The sequence below is a fragment of the Ammospiza nelsoni genome, chromosome 8, assembly GCF_027579445.1.
Source record: "Ammospiza nelsoni isolate bAmmNel1 chromosome 8, bAmmNel1.pri, whole genome shotgun sequence".
Taxonomy (NCBI): Eukaryota; Metazoa; Chordata; class Aves; order Passeriformes; family Passerellidae; genus Ammospiza; species Ammospiza nelsoni.
Window position 1 is genome coordinate 7,281,963 of NC_080640.1, and position 17,817 is coordinate 7,299,779.

A 17,817-nucleotide genomic window follows, 5' to 3' on the forward strand; every position below is an offset into this window, starting at 1 on the left:
CTCAAGCCATGTATATGCTACAGGCAAGAAGCTGCTCTGTGTTTAATGTAAATAACAGATCTATTCTATCAAGTCCATTCCCAGTGTACTTCCTCTGACATCAGTGACTTCAGTGGATTTATTCCAGGGGTGATTTTGGCTCTTCCTGTTCTGTGTAGGTAAATCTTCAGGCAGTGCTAATTAGGAGAATGTCAACTGATTTTACCATTCCGTTATGCTGGACTTTGTAAAGGTTATTTATATCATTCTACATCAGGGCCCAGTGAGAGAATATTTCTGGTGGCAGTTCATCTGTTAAAATAGCTGCAAGAAAATGTAAGCACTGGAGCTAAAAATAAAACTTTGTTTCTCAACAGAGCAAGTGACAGCCACATGCATATCTTCAAATTTGAGCATTCTCATGTTTACTGAATAGAAATTACATTGCTTTAATTATGTTAATAATCACTACAGTGTTAGTGGAGTAACTCCTCTAAGTGGAAGCGAGATGTAAATGTGGCAGTGCCTGCAAAGACTTCTCAGCAGAGGTGCTGGTTGTTTCCTGTGGTTGTTTCCTCTGCTTTAATGATCTGCTGGCTTTAAAACAAGTGACACAGAAGGGGTGTGTTTCTGGTGTGTGTTTACTGTTGATGATAGATTTTCTGAGTGAGCTGACTGTGACCCTTGTCTAAGGTTATTGAGATATGACCTTACATCAAAAGATGTTTGTGTTACATTAATTTTTTTTTCATGCACATTCTGTAAACCATTAAAGGAGGCTTTTTTATTGTAAAGCACATACTACTAAGAATCTGTGAAATTCAAGCTTTATTTGAATATTATTATTTGAATATTTAGTTCAATTTATTTTGTTCCAGTTCAAGCATAAGTCACAGTGGTTGTCCTTTCAGTTATGATGCTCCCTTTGCCAATTAGTCATTATGAAAGGCTGGAAGTGCATCTCAGTAACTGGCCATCATGCAGCATTGCAAAACATTTTTCAGAATGAACAGTTTGTTTCAGAACAACCTCTGCAAATGTCTGGGTGTATCACAGGCTGTCAACTCCTGGCCTCACTTTTTTTATCTGCCTTGTGTGTTCATGTTTTTTTGAGTGGAGTCAAAAAAAAAAGTTCTTAATCCAGTACTGGTAAAAATGGTTTGTTTTGCAATTTTACACTACAAATCAGTGTTCCTGTACTATCATTATATACCCATATTACTTCTAAAAGCAAGTAAAACATGTTGAATAAGATCAATGCTCTCTTGGCTTGCTGCTGCCAGAACTTCTTGACTTGCTGTTTGGTGGGGCTGTTTTGTGCATGAAAAAATGGATGCACATAAAAAAGACTCTACTCTGCTTTTATCTTCTGTATTTCTGATTTCATATTTGTTGTCTTACTCCAAGAGCAGAGCAGTATTTAGAGTAGCTCCAGGATGGGTTTCAGCCATGCTGGCTGCCCACAGTCCCTGCTCAGCTGAGTGCAGGGACACTCTGGGCACTCTTTCTTTCCCTGATGCACCCCTCTGACAGAGGGACACAGAGTTGTTTCCTTCAGGAATGTCACCACACACACCACTGAGAGATTTTCAGAGGCAAAGAGCATCCCTGCATAACCCCAGGAAACCTGATGTTCCACTACATCTACCAACAGAAACTTTTCTGGTGAAGAGAGAACTTGTATTGTACTTTTTAGATTATTTTCCGTCTCCAAACTCCCATCAGTTTCATGCTTGAGCTAGTAACAGTCTATTATGGTTTATTCAAGTGGTTGCAGGGAACATTATTGCCATGGATGTCTTTCTCAGGTACTTGGGAGCACATCCTTTCAGTGTGCACTCACAATATAGTTATTCATAAACACTGAGGCGTCCATGCCACGCTCAAGGACTTGCAGTGGCACTGCTTTTCCTTGGCTTGCTTCTTGAGAGTGACAGTGATTTTCTTAGGTTAGCAGCCTGTAATTCAGACTATTCTGCTCGCCCAGCTAATGAAGTGAGAACAGCTCTCCCCATAAAGCAGTTCTTTCCTGAGTAACATCCTGTCAGGAGACACTGAGGCTTGGGCATCTTTAAAAACGCCAGTCATTTTTATTTTGAAGCTTCAAATTAAACAGCATAAAGGAAATTAAACAAACAACATACAAATTCATGATAGCTGGAAAGCAGCTGGTGGGTTTGTTCATGTTATTGGAGAGCTTTGGTACAGACACAGGTAGACTAAATAGAAATCTTAGCAGCATCCCCTGATAAAATCACTGGCTGACAATTCAGCCTGTCATTTTGTAGAGGGCTCTGACAGAAGTGTTTTCTTTGCAGCTGGGAAGACAGAAACACATTATGAATGCTTAAGGTCGATGCAAGGAAACAGAGCCCTGTAAAACATATTTAATATAGGTTTGATTTCCTGTGGAATGTTTTCCAGATGTTCTCTCCAACAGGCCTCTAAAAAATGATGTGAGGTAATTTTTTTTTTTTTTTGCAAACAGAAAGAGAAAATTCTGTTTTGTGTCACAGCATCTGAGAATCACTGTTCTAATTCCTTATTGCATTACCTTGAGGTCAAGATTTTCACCATATTTTTCAAAATCGGTTTTATTACACAAAAGGTCAGTAGTATATAAATATTTATATAACCCAATTTCAAATAAATCATCCTTGTTTAGAATCACATTTGAGCTTAGTAGTTTCCCTTAAACCCAAAGGAGACCTAATATATTAAATTAAAATTACTCTCATGCATGATCTTGAGTTACTTAGAGGATTTAATTAACATTAATAAACTATGGCATTAGTGTTTTGTTAAGTTCTTTTGATTTTCTGTAGCAGATACTGTGTAAAAAGATCTAACTGGTCTCCACCAGATGATAGGAGCAAAGGGAAAGGACAATATTAACAGAAAATGGTATAGAACTTATTTTATTTTGCTTTCCACAAAGTGTAGTAAAAGAACATGAATGTAGGGTATTGATTATCTAATAGAAGAATAGAAAGAATACAATGTTTGTACTTTTAATTTTAAAATACAGATATGCATAGGTGGAAATGCTTTTCATTTTACATGACTGAATTTCAAAGAGTTGGATCTCCATTTTCTGGGGTGTTGAATGTCCAGGAGGCCCCTGGTAAACAAAAAACCTGAGCAGTGACATAAATGCTGGCAAATGTGGAGGGGACATGGTAGAGGCAGAGAGCTGGGAGGAGTGTGGGTGCTCCTCTGGGGGGACCAGCCCTGGTGGCTTTGTGCCTGTGCCTGATGCTCTGAGCGAGCCCTGCTGCTGCTGGAAGGCATCTCAGTGAGTCTTGGGTGGTCCCTGGTGTTTGTTCCTGAGTCTGGTTATCCCACAGTCCAAACAGGCTGCCTCTCTGTAATTGGGCATTGTCCATGTTTTGCTTCCAGATGTACAACACAGTTTAGAGAGGCAAGCTGAACCCAGAATCAAATATTTGCTTGGGTTTAGGCTTCCAGACATTTAAAATAACAAAACAGCAGCAAAACCAGATAAAAATCAGCTTATTTCAGTTAGTAGCTGGTATTTGGGATCTAAAATCCTGTAATGGTTTCTGCCAGTGTTGGAAAAGATTTGGATCAGCTCATGTGAGAGAAACTGCCTTCAGTACTCAGGTCTTGGGAGGCAAATGGTTTGCCAGGAGAAATTTACTTTTTTAACCTTCCCACTCCCCAGAAGGTACAAAGGCTGAGCTGGATGTCAGGATTCAGCATGGGATGGGGACTTCCTGGGGGCTCCAGGGACAAGCAGGACAGAACCTTTTAGGCTGGGTTCATCCCATCAGCCCAGCTTGGGAGTGGGACATCTCCCTGGGGACAGGATGGGACATCAGCCCGTGGGCAGAGCTGGCTCCATGGGGCCCATGGCTGGGCAGGACAGGAGCATCAGTGACTCAGGGCCTGGGCTCTGTCATTGTTTGAGAAGGAGGGTAGCAGCCAAACACAAACCAGCCTTTGCACTGGAAAAATTTAGTGGGGTTGCTGTTTAATAAATACATGGGAAAGTGACCTCTTAAATAAAAATGTTAAAATTTGTAGTTGCTCACAGGTACTCAACAGTGTGTTTAGATAGCTAAGGAGGTGTAAGATTTATTAATATTGCACAGCTCTGGTGTTCTTTAATGAAAAAAAGATGGGTCAAAACTACTTTACTATGTGCAGAGAGAGTAATCTCTCGTTATGGAATTCTTCTGAGGCTTTTTTCATCCCCCTGCTTGATAGAGTTGCTTATGTGGCCTTTGCCTCATTTTCTCACTGTTTATGAAAGAAAGAGAAAATGAAATGCTCCTCCAACAATGAAGCCATTAGTTTGGCCACGTACCAACCCTTGTAACCAGCTCTTGCATCCCAGGAGGAGCAGCACCACTCCAGCTATAGGGGAGTGACTTGTAGCCAGAGCAGGACACTGCAGTTGACCCCCACGACAGAAGAACAAGTATTTTGACTTGTTGTTTTTTTCTGTAATGGTGCCATTTATCACCATGACACACATTCATTGACTTAGTCTGGCTTTTTTCAGTGTGGGATTTATACCTCTTTTCTGTTTTGAATATTGATGCAGCACTTCCCTTACGTGACTGCACTGCCAAATGGTGTCTAGACGCTCGAGCAGCTCTGACTAATTAGTGTAGTCACCTCAGCCTCTCAGCTCTGGCATTTACCTTCTCTTTATGTTACTGCTATAAATAGGTGCCCAAACACCAGCAGCAGTGCAAGGAGAGGCGGCAGTGAGCATGTCCAGAGCTCACCTGACATCCCTGAGGTGGGCACGGGAGCGCTGGCGCCTAACAGGGCAGGTGGCTGTAACCATTCACTTGGACATCACAACCTGTGTGTGGGCAGCAGCAGGAGGCCTGAGTTCAGTGTCTTGCTTGGTGTGAACATCACCAGGAGAGAGGTTTTTCTCCTCAGGGCTCAGCCCTTGTATACCAACAATACAGTCAGAGAGAAAAAAAGAAGAGAAATCAACACCTGCCGTCCCAGTGAGGTTGGTGCTTCTTGAGGAGGAATCTGGTTCAGAGTGTTGCTTTCTGGTAGGTCATTAATTTGCACCAGATCCAAACTAAAAATTGTAAAAACTTTCTGCAACTTCACAGTTCTTATCATACTTTTAGATATTGCACCAATGCTAAAGCAGAATTGACCAGCCTTAAAGAGGGAGAACTGATAAATATCAAAGATAACTTCAGGACATCAAAGAACTTTTGCAGAACCTTGAGAACAAAAAGTAGTGGAAACCTAATCAATGTTGCCTATGCAATGGGTTGTGCTAATATAAAATTAAATTGCTTCAAAAATTATATGCAGATTCAATACAATAGTGCTATTAAAAAAGCTTATTTGTAAGCAAATGTGAAAGTTTTGAATTATCCAACTGAGTATTTGAAGAGCCACTATCATAAGGAGAGCAAATTAACTTTGCTTCCTTTGTATTTTTAACTGTTACAAATTATTTTACTGGTTCTAATACAAAGCATTAGCGAATAGCAGGTTTGGGATTTTTTCTCTTCTTTTCAGAAAGGCTGTTTGTTGTTTGAACAGATTTTCTTTGAATTTGCTGATGGGATTATTCTTACTTTTCCAGCTAGTGGTATACAAAATATTTAAAATAAGCTTTCCAGAACATCTTCAGGTTTTCCAGGGGTAAGATAAGACTAATTTAATTTGTGGGGTTTTTGCCCTACAAAGAGATGACTTTTTGTTGTTGTTTTGTTTTTTCCTCTTCCTCGGAGGAAGATTTCTGAGCAGTACCATTTATTTATGCAAAGAAAAGAGATCACATAATAGATGTGGCTGTACACAATGAGGATTTTGTGTCAGAAAAATAAATTAATAGTTCCTTTTAGATGTGGTCCTGTTACATGGTATGAACAATATAAAACTGTCTCTCTCCAGCAGTGAGAGATACATCTGTGTACACCACACATGTAAAACTGTGCACATTTGAAGGTACATGTGGCAAATTCTGTTTGTTCTCTGGGTAACAAAACTGCTCAGTCATAGGTTAGGAACTCTGAAGTTGCCACCTACAGGTTGCCTCCTGCTGAAGGAGCACTAATTCAACACAGTGCTTATTTTTTGATAGGACTGCTATTATCAGATTGCTCTGGTTCTGCATCCGTAAAAGAATTGTCTCTTTTACCCAAACACTTCTTAGTATTCATGTGCAATCCTTTAGGATTAATGGTTCTCATTAGGCTAATTTGTCTTTCTCTCTGGATAAATAGCAGTACCACTGTTTTGGTGCTCACTGATGAGCACATTTCCATCACTGCCAGTCTTCTGAAGTGTTTGGGGGTAGATCTTCAGTGGGTGTTAATCAGCAGATCTTCACTGAAAGTATTGCAGTATTTTATGGCAGATGGAAGTCTCTGCTTTTATTTCTGGCCTTAACTTCATCTCCAGTGCAAATGAATCCTCATAAGTATCAGGTGTAGTTAACAGCCCAGGAGAGGGTGAGAGCTTGGGTTGTGTGAAGTTTGGATGACTGGCTAGGGAAGGGTTGTGTGATGATGTCCAGCAATGCTCTGAACTGTGTTTGACTTATGAAAACTTAAATGTGCAATGTTGTCACATCATTACTTTTTATGACCACAAAAGTTCTTCAGAAATTCACATGGAAATCAAGGTGTATGCAAAAGAGATCAGCAGAGCTGTCTTTAGCCTCCTTTTGGGTATACAACAAATAAGTTCTTTAGGCAGGCTGAGTAGTAAATGACTGGGTTTATTCCATGGTTATCAGTCCTTAAAAACATTTAGAGAAGAGGAATGTATTAAATGATCTCTGGACCAGTGCACCTAATAACCTAAGGGAGAACTGGACATTCAAGAAGGATAAAATGATTGCAAGAAGTGTTTTCAGGATTACCAAGATGCCGATTGTATAATCCATTGCCAAAAAGATTTATTTGTGGTCACATAAATAATGAAATTTAGATCTGAGGAGCTACTATGCAGAAGGCTTGCCCTTTCTACCATGGCAGAGGTTTTTCATACTAGATAGATGTAATAGGCTCTATTCTGTTCTAAACCTGACTTCATCCAGGTATTAGTAGAATTAGAAAAATCCTTGGAAACTGTCAACTCTCTTTGTTCCCAGTTGATCCAAAAGCTGGATTTGAGCCACTATCTTAATTACTGACTGGGAGAGGAATCACTGCAGTGACAGAGGGTTTCCTTTCCCAGATTTTCTTCATGGTGCTGCCATTTATCTCTTTTCATATATTGAGACCCATTTCCTCTCAGCCTGTCTCCTGGCAGGCACAGTATTTATTCACCAGCTAAGTAGGAATTTCATGTAAATTTAGAAATATATATGTGTGTGTGTATATATATATGTGTGTGTGTGTGTGTGTGTGTGTGTACACATATATACACACACACACATATAATTATGTGTGTATATGTATGTATGTATATATGAATGTTTGCTAGAGAGGTTGACTTCTTAAAGCTAATAAAGGCAACTGGGTACAAATTTCCGTCTCAAGGTTAAGTGGTTAAATAAGGCAAGAGAGGGAGTGAAAAGCTTAGGGTTGACTGTGGCTTGAAGGCAACCATGGGTTTGCTGGTGTCAGTACAATTAGAGAGAGATGGAACTAAAATAAGGCCATGAGAACAGCTCTCATAAATTCAGGTATAGGTTGCATGGAGTTTATTTATAGGATGCTTTCTCAAACTAAGCCTCTGAACCTTTTGATGTTTGCCCATCGTTACTTTCAGGCCAATTAATGATGTGTATCCAGTCCCATTCTGGGGTAGGTAAAACAATAAAGCAAACAAAGATAATTAGTCTCTGGAGCATGTAAACAAATAAAGTAAATCACTTGCAAATCACTTGTTTCTGCTAACTTTTGTGGGGTTGCTGCAAAACTGAAAAAGATCATTTATATTGCAAATCTGCATAATGCTGGAGCAGTAATGAAAATTCATAGATTGTACTATTCTGATTTTGAGAGGGCTTTGCAAAGATTAAGCATCTTATCCTGAGACATTATGTGGGTTGTCAGATGCAAGAGAACATTTTTATACCTATTTCACAGAAGAGACGATTGAAGTTGGGAGATGATTTTTTTCCATAGATAAAGGAGTAAATAACACTTTGTGAATAGACAAAAGTCACTACTCCAAGATTATAAGGCTAAGATGGGCAGGGGAGTGACTGTAGGATGCGTGACCTTGACCCACCGCATCAATGCCTTGCAAATTTTAGAGACCTGAATGGGAGCATTATGTGGTCTTTAAACCACAAATTTAGAAGAGATCCCGTTGGTCCTTTTAATTTTCAACAGGGTAGTGATCAATTGATCATAATACAGCTTCACTCCTGGTCTTAAAGCACCTCCTGCGTGGGATCAGTGCTTTCCCCTCTTTGGCCGTGGGCTGGCTGAGGTGAGTGAGGATAAAGTGGCCACTCAGCAGCAGAACTCCATGCAGAGCACACTTTGCTTTCACCTCAGCCCTGGAGCCAGTACTCTGGAGTTTGGATAAATGCAGGTTTTACAAGAACAAACAGATCTCTGTGGCTCTGGGGGTGAGGGGCCTGTGCCAGCTGGTCCTGCCTGCTGCAGGCCAGGCCAGGGCAGGGTGAGCCCACTCTGGGAGCGTGGAACACCACCAATGCAGGTCCTGCTTCCAGGCCTGCAGGAAGAGCCTTGCTTGCTCTGTGAGCACAAACATGCAGCTTTGTGTAATCAGTAAAACAGCAGAAACTGTGCTCTGAATAAAAGACTCCAGTTAGAGTTCAGATCCAGGCAAAATGACTCCTCATATGATAAAATCAGTCTTTGTCTTTTTTTCTTGGCATGAAAATGCAGAGCATTTCTTTTAGTCAAGGGCAGGCATTTCCCTGTTGTTCTGTTCCTTTTTTACTGTTTTGTTACGCTTTTTTGTTCTGACTTCAAAAACAGATTCTGGAAAGAGATGTGTCTTAGAAAGAGACTCTCAATAGCTGAAATGTGTCCAATATGCATTTAAGTTAAAGAATATTAAGCCTTGTCCAAAAAACAGAGTGTGTAAAAGGTAAGAATGCCTTCAGGCTTCACTTTTAAAGATACACATTTTTCTTCCCGTTGCAGATCTCGCCTTGCAGATTTCTTCACAAACTGCCAGCCCGAGTCACGCTCTGTTAGTGGCTGTCTGAAGGAGAACTATGCTGACTGCCTGCTCGCTTACTCGGGGCTCATTGGTAAGAGGGCAGGGAAGGGTGGGGGCTTGCTCATGAGAAAAAAACCCCAAACTGCATTTGGAAGGCCTGTGCAAAATAAAAGCTGGAATATAATAATGTATGATATGACACCAGGCCAGTTTCTGCACCTACATGGAGCAGCCCTGCTTTGCCTTACAGAGATTCTTGGGGTAAGCTTGTACATGGCAAGAAAATTAAGGATGGAAGGTAAGGGGAGAAAGGTGCTTGAATTTGAAATAAATGCAAGCTTAAAAGGTAAAGCTTATTTAGAGGGTTGAATGTAGACAGGAGTGAAGAGTAGGAGGTTAACAAGTGGAAGTGCAGCTTGGTTGATATTACAGCTGTCATCACAAGTTTGGGTAAACACCTTCAGAGAAAGGTACCTGAATATGAGATATGAAACAATAGATCAATCCAGCCTTTTATCAATTCCAGCTGCTATTCTTTCCATGATACCCTTCTGTCCACTCTTAAGTGTTTTCAGAGATGTCTGTCAGTGAGATGAGCTGAGACCAAATCTGAAATCCTCTTCCATCCCCAGCGTAGTTATTTTTGTTTGTTGTCACCTTCCCGAGTGTCAGCAAGCACAAGGATGCCTTTATGGAAGCCAGATTCCACATGCCACCCTCAGCATTTGATTCCTGAAAGAAAGAGATCATGTCAAGAAGCTGAATGTGTGGTAGAAATATCATAGTTGGGCAATAAATAATAAGTGAGTGTCAAAACTCTGAAACAAATAAATTTGAAAGGCCACCAGATAAAATGGTTTTAAGCTTGCAGCCTGCACCTGCTGCAGTGCAGCAATATCCCCTTCTGTTGGGCATGAGGGTGCCAGCTGAGGCCCTGAAGCTGATCCTGCTGTTAAATAAATGTCTCTGGAGATAAGATCGAAATGAAAATATTTCTAGAATAGGTTGGGTTTGCTGAAAAATGACTGAAAGCTATCTTCAGTGGCTTCTTGTTACCATTCTTATTACTCTAGCAGCTAACAAGTGAGGTAAGCCCATGTGGCAATGGAGAAAATGAGATGTGATGGCTTCAAAGGATATTCTTCTACCACGGAAGAGATTAAGACAGTATGCAAAGGCTATAACATCTGAGCAGTTATGACAGCCTGTCATTTGACTCTCAAACGGAGAATTGAATAGCCTTGAAATGTGATCTTGTCAATGAGATTAAGAAGTCTGGCTGCTGGCAAGGAGTAACTGCTACTCACAGATACTTCTGGCTAAGAGCTGCCAAGTTCTTGCTGGACCCTGAGAGTTTTGCTGGCCGTTTTGTTGGTTTCTTTTTTCAGTTTAATCCCCAAAATGACCCAGTTCCTCTTGTGAGGTGTTCTTGCGTTACTGGGGGTGACCATGCTGCAAAACACCATCACACATCAGAAATGTGGAATGGGGGCCTAAGGAGTTCAAATCAAAAGGAGATCTGCTTTTCAAAGGGAAAAATGCACATTTTTCTTCCTTCCTGCTGCCCGCTGGAGACTTGCAAAAGAGGAGCTGACTGGTATTATGAGAGTTTTTGCTTCTTAGTAGTAATTCTGCTAAATCAAGAAATTACCAAAACGTTTTTTGTGCTGAAGCAGTAAATTCCTGCTTCTGATATGAATCTGCTGTAAAAGTGGAGTAAGGCAGAAATCAGCAGTATAATCGTTCAAATGTCTGATTAATAGATACAGAACACAAGAAGAAGAGTTAGACTGTGGGTAAGAAGATGCTGCAGATCCATTCGTCCATCAGACCTTCAGGATCTCCATTTAATTAAGATAAACTATTGTTCATTAAAATAAAATATTATTTCATTTAGCCATTTCATTAAATGGAGCAAAAATTGCGCCTCCCCAGAGTTTGATCAGGAAACTGAAGCTTCTCTATGGAAGTTACAGTGAATGTGAATCTTTCCTCAAATACAGGGATGTAAATGAGGGTTGACTTCACTGAAATTAGTGGAATCCCACCTAAAATTAATGACCCTAAATGGAAATAGAGCCAGTCACAGCTTTTGTATGAGGTGCTTTATTAACAAAATGGAGAATAGTCTGTAGAAGCTGCTTGAATATTTGCATCAGGGTGCTATGTATATAATTTTAAAGATGTGTGCACTTTACAGGAAGTTGAAAATCTCAATTCATTGCTTTGGGCTCCTTGTTGTAGTATAGGGATAAGTTAATATATTTTTTTATTTATCAGAAAAATATAAAAAATAATCAATGTAAAAGGAGACTGTGATTAGCCACATTTGAGTCAGTGCTTTGGTTACAGCCTGGCTAAGCCATCTGGAACCTTCTGCACTCCCATATGAATTAAGATTTGCTCTAAGTGCTAACTTCAAGATCTGCTTTAGCATTTGCTTTCTGACACATTTTCCCTTGTCTTGAGCAAAATCCATCCAAGTTCCCTGTTATTCCCAGGAATTCCATGAGAGTTTGTGTGAATAAGCTGGACTTGCTTTAGGCCAAAGAAACTTGAGCCCCTTGTCCCTTCTCCTGGACTCACCATCCATCTCCTTGCTAATTCACCCTAATTTGGGCAATGTCTGGGCTGTGTGGAGGCCAGCTCTGCTTTTGTCTAAATTGTGGAGGTCTCACTGCTGACCTTTGAGACATCCCAGAGCTGTTTGACACCTAGAGCTCAGAAAACCAAGCGTGTCCTATTTGACCATGGTTTCTCTGATCCCTTAGTGTCCGTCAGCAGAATTTCCAAGATGCCAGCTAGTGGAGAGGGGGGGAAGGGAAAGGCACACACGTCACAGGGAAAAAAGAAAATCCACCCCAGGAAAGCAAGCATATAATCTGCTTGGCTTCACATCTGCCCCCAGGTTTAAATGACAGACTGATTTTCTACTAGCTGCTCTTTCAGCCTCTCTGTTTTTGCTGGATGCACAGTTTGTGTGCTGTGTACACACTTTCCTTGTCCTGTCTTTCCTGTATTCATCAACCCTAATTGTACCTTGGTATCTGTTACACTTTTAACCTCTGTCTTAACCCATTTTAATTACCTTGTTACCTCTTTGTGATAAGAAAGTCTTACCTCAGTGACCTTTTTAATTTCCTCAGTACCTTTTTGTTTTTTCAACCCTTCACTAAGCATTTGCTAATTAGAATTTTTTTTCAGCCTACTATTTTTTTTCCATTTGCAAAATCCTCTTGATTTCCTCTTTCTCACACTTCTTTTCAGATCATGTTGCAAGGCTGAAATAATGTTCTGAACCACCACATGGATGAGGGAGAGACATTTTAATGTGTTTTATTTTAATTTAACATCATCCCTCTTCTTATTTATCTACTGTCCAGTTTTCATTAACAATGCAAATTAAATTTGCCTATTTTACTAAATTCTCTATTTCCACTTAATGAATTTTGAACCATGCTGTTTACTCATGTACCAATCTCATGTAGGATTCAAGCAATTATTAGTGCAGCTATCTGTTAAAAGCTGCAGGAAGCCAAAGGTATGGCATAGTAGTCAAATTTAAGAACATCCCAAAACGAGAGAAAAGATGCTTTTTGTGAATCTCACAAAGGGACCACATTCATTTTCCCATCCATTACTGCCTTCCCCAGGCCAGCCCTAGTGCCTGTTGTCCTTTGTCTCCCATGTCACATATGAGGCAGTTTGCATGTTGATTTGTTCATTTCCCAGCACTGCCTGGTGACTGAAAGGCTATGAGACATCACTCTGTGATTTGTGCTATTTCTAATGTTCCTTTTTTTAGCTTATGTTTGATAGCCCTTTCCCGTCTGTTATTGCAGACTGTTGGACCCTGGACCTGTGGACCAAATTTTCTCTCCTCGTGTACACTCTGGGTCTCTAACATTTGTCCTTCATCTATTCCATCTTCTTAATGACTACTTTGATGTCAGTTTTGAGGAGATGTGATCACATTTCCTCACAATATATGACCTGTCCTAGGATTGCAAATTATCCAGTGAGGAACATGTTCCCTGAAGCAGCTGGCAGCTGTTCAGGTCTGGAATACCTTCCCCTTTTTATTTAATTTTTCTGTTTTGGTCAGACAAATAAAATAAAGATTGAAACTTCTCAATCCTTAGGACAGTTTGAAATATCTGACCTGCTGGGGTAATGCATTCAGTGACACTACTGGCTTCAGCAAGTGCTCATCATACAGAGGTTCCCTGACCCAGATGAGTGATGAGCGCTTGCTGTACATCTTTCAGGACACAAAATGCCTGCTTTGGTTTCATTTAATTTAATTTAATTTTTGGTTGTATTTCACTGGCATATAAATGGAATAATATTTACCCAAGAGTTTGTAACAGAGTTAGAATGGCCCTGTGGTTGGAAAGTTGCTGACAATTTTTAGGAAATAACCACTTCTCTGAAGAAGTAGTGAAACAGCAAGATTAATAGTAATTTATTACCAGCAAAGAATCTGCTGTACCTTTTCATGCATGCTGATTTTTGCTTTGTTATCACCCTAACCCACTCTACTGGCAGGTCCCTCATGAGCATCCTGGGTTAACACTGCTCCAGGATGTGCCAGGGCTCCCCTCAGCATCACCAGCATTCTCCTTGCTCATGCATTTCAAAAATGTTTTTCCAGTCTGGCTGCAGAGTGAAGGAGGAAGCACAGGTCTGGTACCATTTTAGCCATTTATTTGCAGTTAGAATTAAAATGAGAAAAAACACAGGTGAGAAAGGAAAACCCTAGAAGATTTTTAAGTGCAGCTCTAAGGACAGTCCACATGTGTTTGATTTGGCAGCAGAGCCTTTCAAAGAGGAGCTCACCTTCTCCCAGCTCATCCCTCCCTCTGCCACGGTTTCTACCTGTCAGTTCTGCAGATGCAGCTCTCTGTGGGAATCCTTTTTGGAGGGAAGAAATGTGTCTTCAATGTGTGAATCATGTTACAGCCCCTAAAGTGATTGCATTCAAACAGCAGAGGGTGTGAAGTGCAGCACAGGGCTGGGTGTCAGAGGCTGAGGAGCCAGGAGCTGTCAAATGTGTGGGTCAGAGCCCTGCTGTGCGTCTGTGTGGTGAATCCAGCCCCAAATGCATGACTTTCCAAGGGCTGTTTGCCATCTTAGGGTGGAAGGAATGTTCCAGTGCTGTGAAACCCAGAGCACCGGGAATATTTCTCTGTCTGCTCTGGGGTGCCCTGACCCCCAGGGGAGCACTGACTTTGACCACCATTCATGGAGAAAGTTTCCTAGCAAGATAGACTAGAATCCACAAAAGTGTGCAATAGATTATAGCGAGCAGTGTAGGTGTATCACTTGGTGAGGAATTTAGGTTTTGGGATTTTTCGTATGTTGTGGATGGAAGGGAGATGAAGGGCACAGGGTGTCATCCTGGGTTTCTTCTTCATGCTCCTTCCTTCTTCATGGGTTTGGGTGGCACTCTGTAATTGGGCAGAAAAGTCCCCATTTCAGCTCTGTGGGATCAGTTATTGGGTTAAAAGGGAAAATAATCTAGGTGTCAGTTCTTAATTGGATAGTTTAGTCTTAAAAGACCCTGTAACAAGAGATTGTTGGCCATTTTGTGCCTTCTAAAGAAAAGCTGCTAACTCACAGTAGTGAGACTGTTTTACTGATAACAAATAATAAACATTTGAGTCTGAACATGAACTACCCTCTCAAGTGCCTTCAGTCCAGACCCAGAGGAACCCACAGCTGGTACCCTGACCCAGTGCAGAGGTTGCTGACAGTGCTGTGCTTCACTCCGTGCCAGGCACCGTGATGACCCCGAACTACATTGACTCCAGCAGCCTCAGCGTGGCCCCGTGGTGCGACTGCAGCAACAGCGGCAACGACGAGGAGGAGTGCAAGAAATTTCTCAATTTCTTCCAGGACAACACATGCCTTAGTGAGTACAAAATTAGGTGTATTTCAATGTGTTGCAGAGTGTTTTCTGGAATTCCTTTGCTGCTTAAGTGTGTTACGACGCATCGAGGCCGTCACTTTGCACTTTGTCGAGCGGGGTTTTGTTGTAGGTGTAAAAATTAAAAGAATGAGCAAATATGCCTGATGCTGTGGTTTGTGGCCATGATTTCAAACATGAGAAGATCTTGGAAAAATAATACCAAAACCCCGAGTTGTATGATATTGAAATATGTTTACATCACAGGTCATATTTGGAGCCTAACAGTCAGGCAGCATCTTTACTATGGAATTGCAGCACCCGAGGAGTTTCTGTACAATTTAAGAACTTCATATAAAAAAGACATGTAGTTTAGGATATGAAGGATTTGCCGTGACTAAGTATAAATTGGATTGTACTTGCAATTTACAGCCAACTTCATTTTTTTTAGGATATTGGATCTCAGATGCCTGGTTTTAACACAAGCCTGGATAGAAATTATTGTAAAGATTTTGTTAAATTATTGATTTTTTTTTTTTCTGTCGGATTCACTTCCAAATTAGGGACTGTTATAAATTTCAGAATGGCTCAGTGGAGTCAATTTTGGCAGGTTCTCTTTTCAAATTTCCTGTCTGCCTGGAGCAGCATAATTGGATGATGTGGAGTGTGCATCAGAGTTTTAATTTCAGATAAATGAGGAGACCAAAAGAGCTTGGCTTCCCTAGCCTAGCAGAACAGAACTTGAAAGGATACATGATTGTCCTCTGAAATTGCATTAGCAGGGCAAACCCAAGGAGGAGAAGGGATTACTTCACCTGCAGGACAATGTTGGCATAAGATCAAAAAGGGAGATATTGGCCATACATATTTAGGCTTCAAATGGGAAAAATTTAACCATCAGACTAAAGTTAAGAAATAGGCTTCCAGAAGTTTTGAGGGTGAAAGTAGTTTTAAAAGTCATATTTCATCAGCTTATGCAAAGAAGTAGATATCATTGCTCCTCTCCAACACAGTAAATGATCTCAGTGGTCCAGAGTGACCCATCCAGCCCTACAGACTTGAGCTGATGCTGGGGCAGGGCTCAGTATTTTACTTGAGGGTCTGAAAATTCCCATTGGTAGCTTCTCAAGAGGAGCATTGCAGTGAAGGCACAGGGAGCTCTGTGCACAGAAACCTGAGTTGCTCTGGGATACACTATTTATTAAGCTTCGGAAGAATGAATCAATTACTCAAGTTCATTTAACAAAAGAAAAAGAGAAAAGAGTTCAAACTTTATGAGGGGTAAAATTTAACAATATGCCATCAGACCTTCAGGCCTAATGGCAGTTGCCATTTATATCTATTGCAGTAGCTCAGATTTTATTCATTTGTGAATGCATTCATTTCTAGAGTGTTGCAGGTTCCTTTTGGAACATAAAGACAGAGCGATTCCTTGTCTTTTTTTTTGCCATCAGTACAAAAGCTTTAATGAAGACAAATCAAAGACATTGGAGGTTACTGGGAGACAAATTATGTCATCCTAGCTGCAAGATAATGTCTTCTTCAGGGAGAAATTAAAGGTGTTTCTGGATTTTCTAGAAAGTTTTGCCTTTCACATAGAATAGAAATTTTTAAAAATTCTTATTTTCATTAGTGAGCCTTCCATTGCCTGGAGAATATGTCATTAAAATCCTTCCCACTTCTTTTATACAACGCAATAACTTCTTTTTCCACAGTAGGAAGAAACTAGGAATTTCTTGCTAGTCTGTTTTTCAATATATTTCCCCTTGAAAATGGAAAACAAACCTGTTATTTGGAGCATTTACAACAATGATCTGGTTGAAGCTGCTCATTGCAGTGGGGCTGGACTAGAAGACCTTGAAAGGTTCCTTAAACCCAAACAATTCTGTGATTCTGTCATAGAATCATAAAATATTTCAAGTTGGAAGAGAGTCATAAGGATCATCAAGTATGATTGTATGAAATAACTGAGGACTAATTGTAAAGGCCACTTGTTACTTTGAAAACTGGAAAGATTGCAGGTATTTCTGTGGCCATTCTTGCAACAGTGGAAACAAAGAGTTACTGTGATTTTAGGGAATTCTGTTTTTTCTATTGCCTTATTCATGTATACACAAGAAAACTTATCATATCCCTCTTCCCACTTTGTCTCCATCAATGCAGCTCATTCTGGTGCTTTTTACAAGTTCTTCTCTTTACATCTTGAAGTTCTGAGAACTAATGTCAGAATAAAATACATCTTTTTCAGAAGAAAATTACATGTAAATTATTTTATAAGGCAAGGAATGGCACTGAGAAGAAGTGTTAATAACTTCCACATATTAGTCCCCAGTGAAATTGTTCGATTTCTTGTACAAAGAATTTGAAATAAGAAATCCTCAAATCCTTGTTGAATCCCCAAAGACCTGATTAAGAACTGTTTTTCTATTTGTTTATAAAAAAAACTCCAACCAATTTACTCTTGCTATAAACACACTCTTTAATCCTGTGAAACTGTGATAAGCTTTTTAACTTTTATATTCTAAAGTTTTAGTTTAACCATGTTTTCCTCATCCAATTATGCAGATTTTGATTGAAAATGGTAAGGAAAAGATTGCGTAGTTAAACTATTTTGTAGTTATAGGCATATTAGTTTTACTACAACAAGCTGTAGAAATAAATATTTATCCAGTTCTCTGTTTTTAGTTTGCTCTGTAGCTTCACTTGCCTGAATTAGGACATGACATTCAAACTGTATTTTAAATGTTGAAAGTAAATTTTTGAGTCTTTGGAATGGTAACAAATATGATTATGGTAAATCTTAAAACTTCTGTCAAGAATTACTG

General features: G+C 40.1%; 1 protein-coding gene across 2 annotated transcripts in view; it reads left to right on the plus strand.

Moving 5' to 3' along the window:
• Positions 1–17,817, plus strand: part of GFRA1 (GDNF family receptor alpha 1) — a 139,382-nt gene that overhangs the window by 90,650 nt on the left and 30,915 nt on the right. For both annotated transcript variants that reach the window (XM_059477208.1, XM_059477210.1), the window contains exons 5-6: positions 9,066–9,175; positions 14,864–14,998. In XM_059477208.1, the coding sequence (XP_059333191.1) occupies positions 9,066–9,175; positions 14,864–14,998 (245 nt within the window). The remainder of the gene's footprint in view (positions 1–9,065; positions 9,176–14,863; positions 14,999–17,817) is intronic.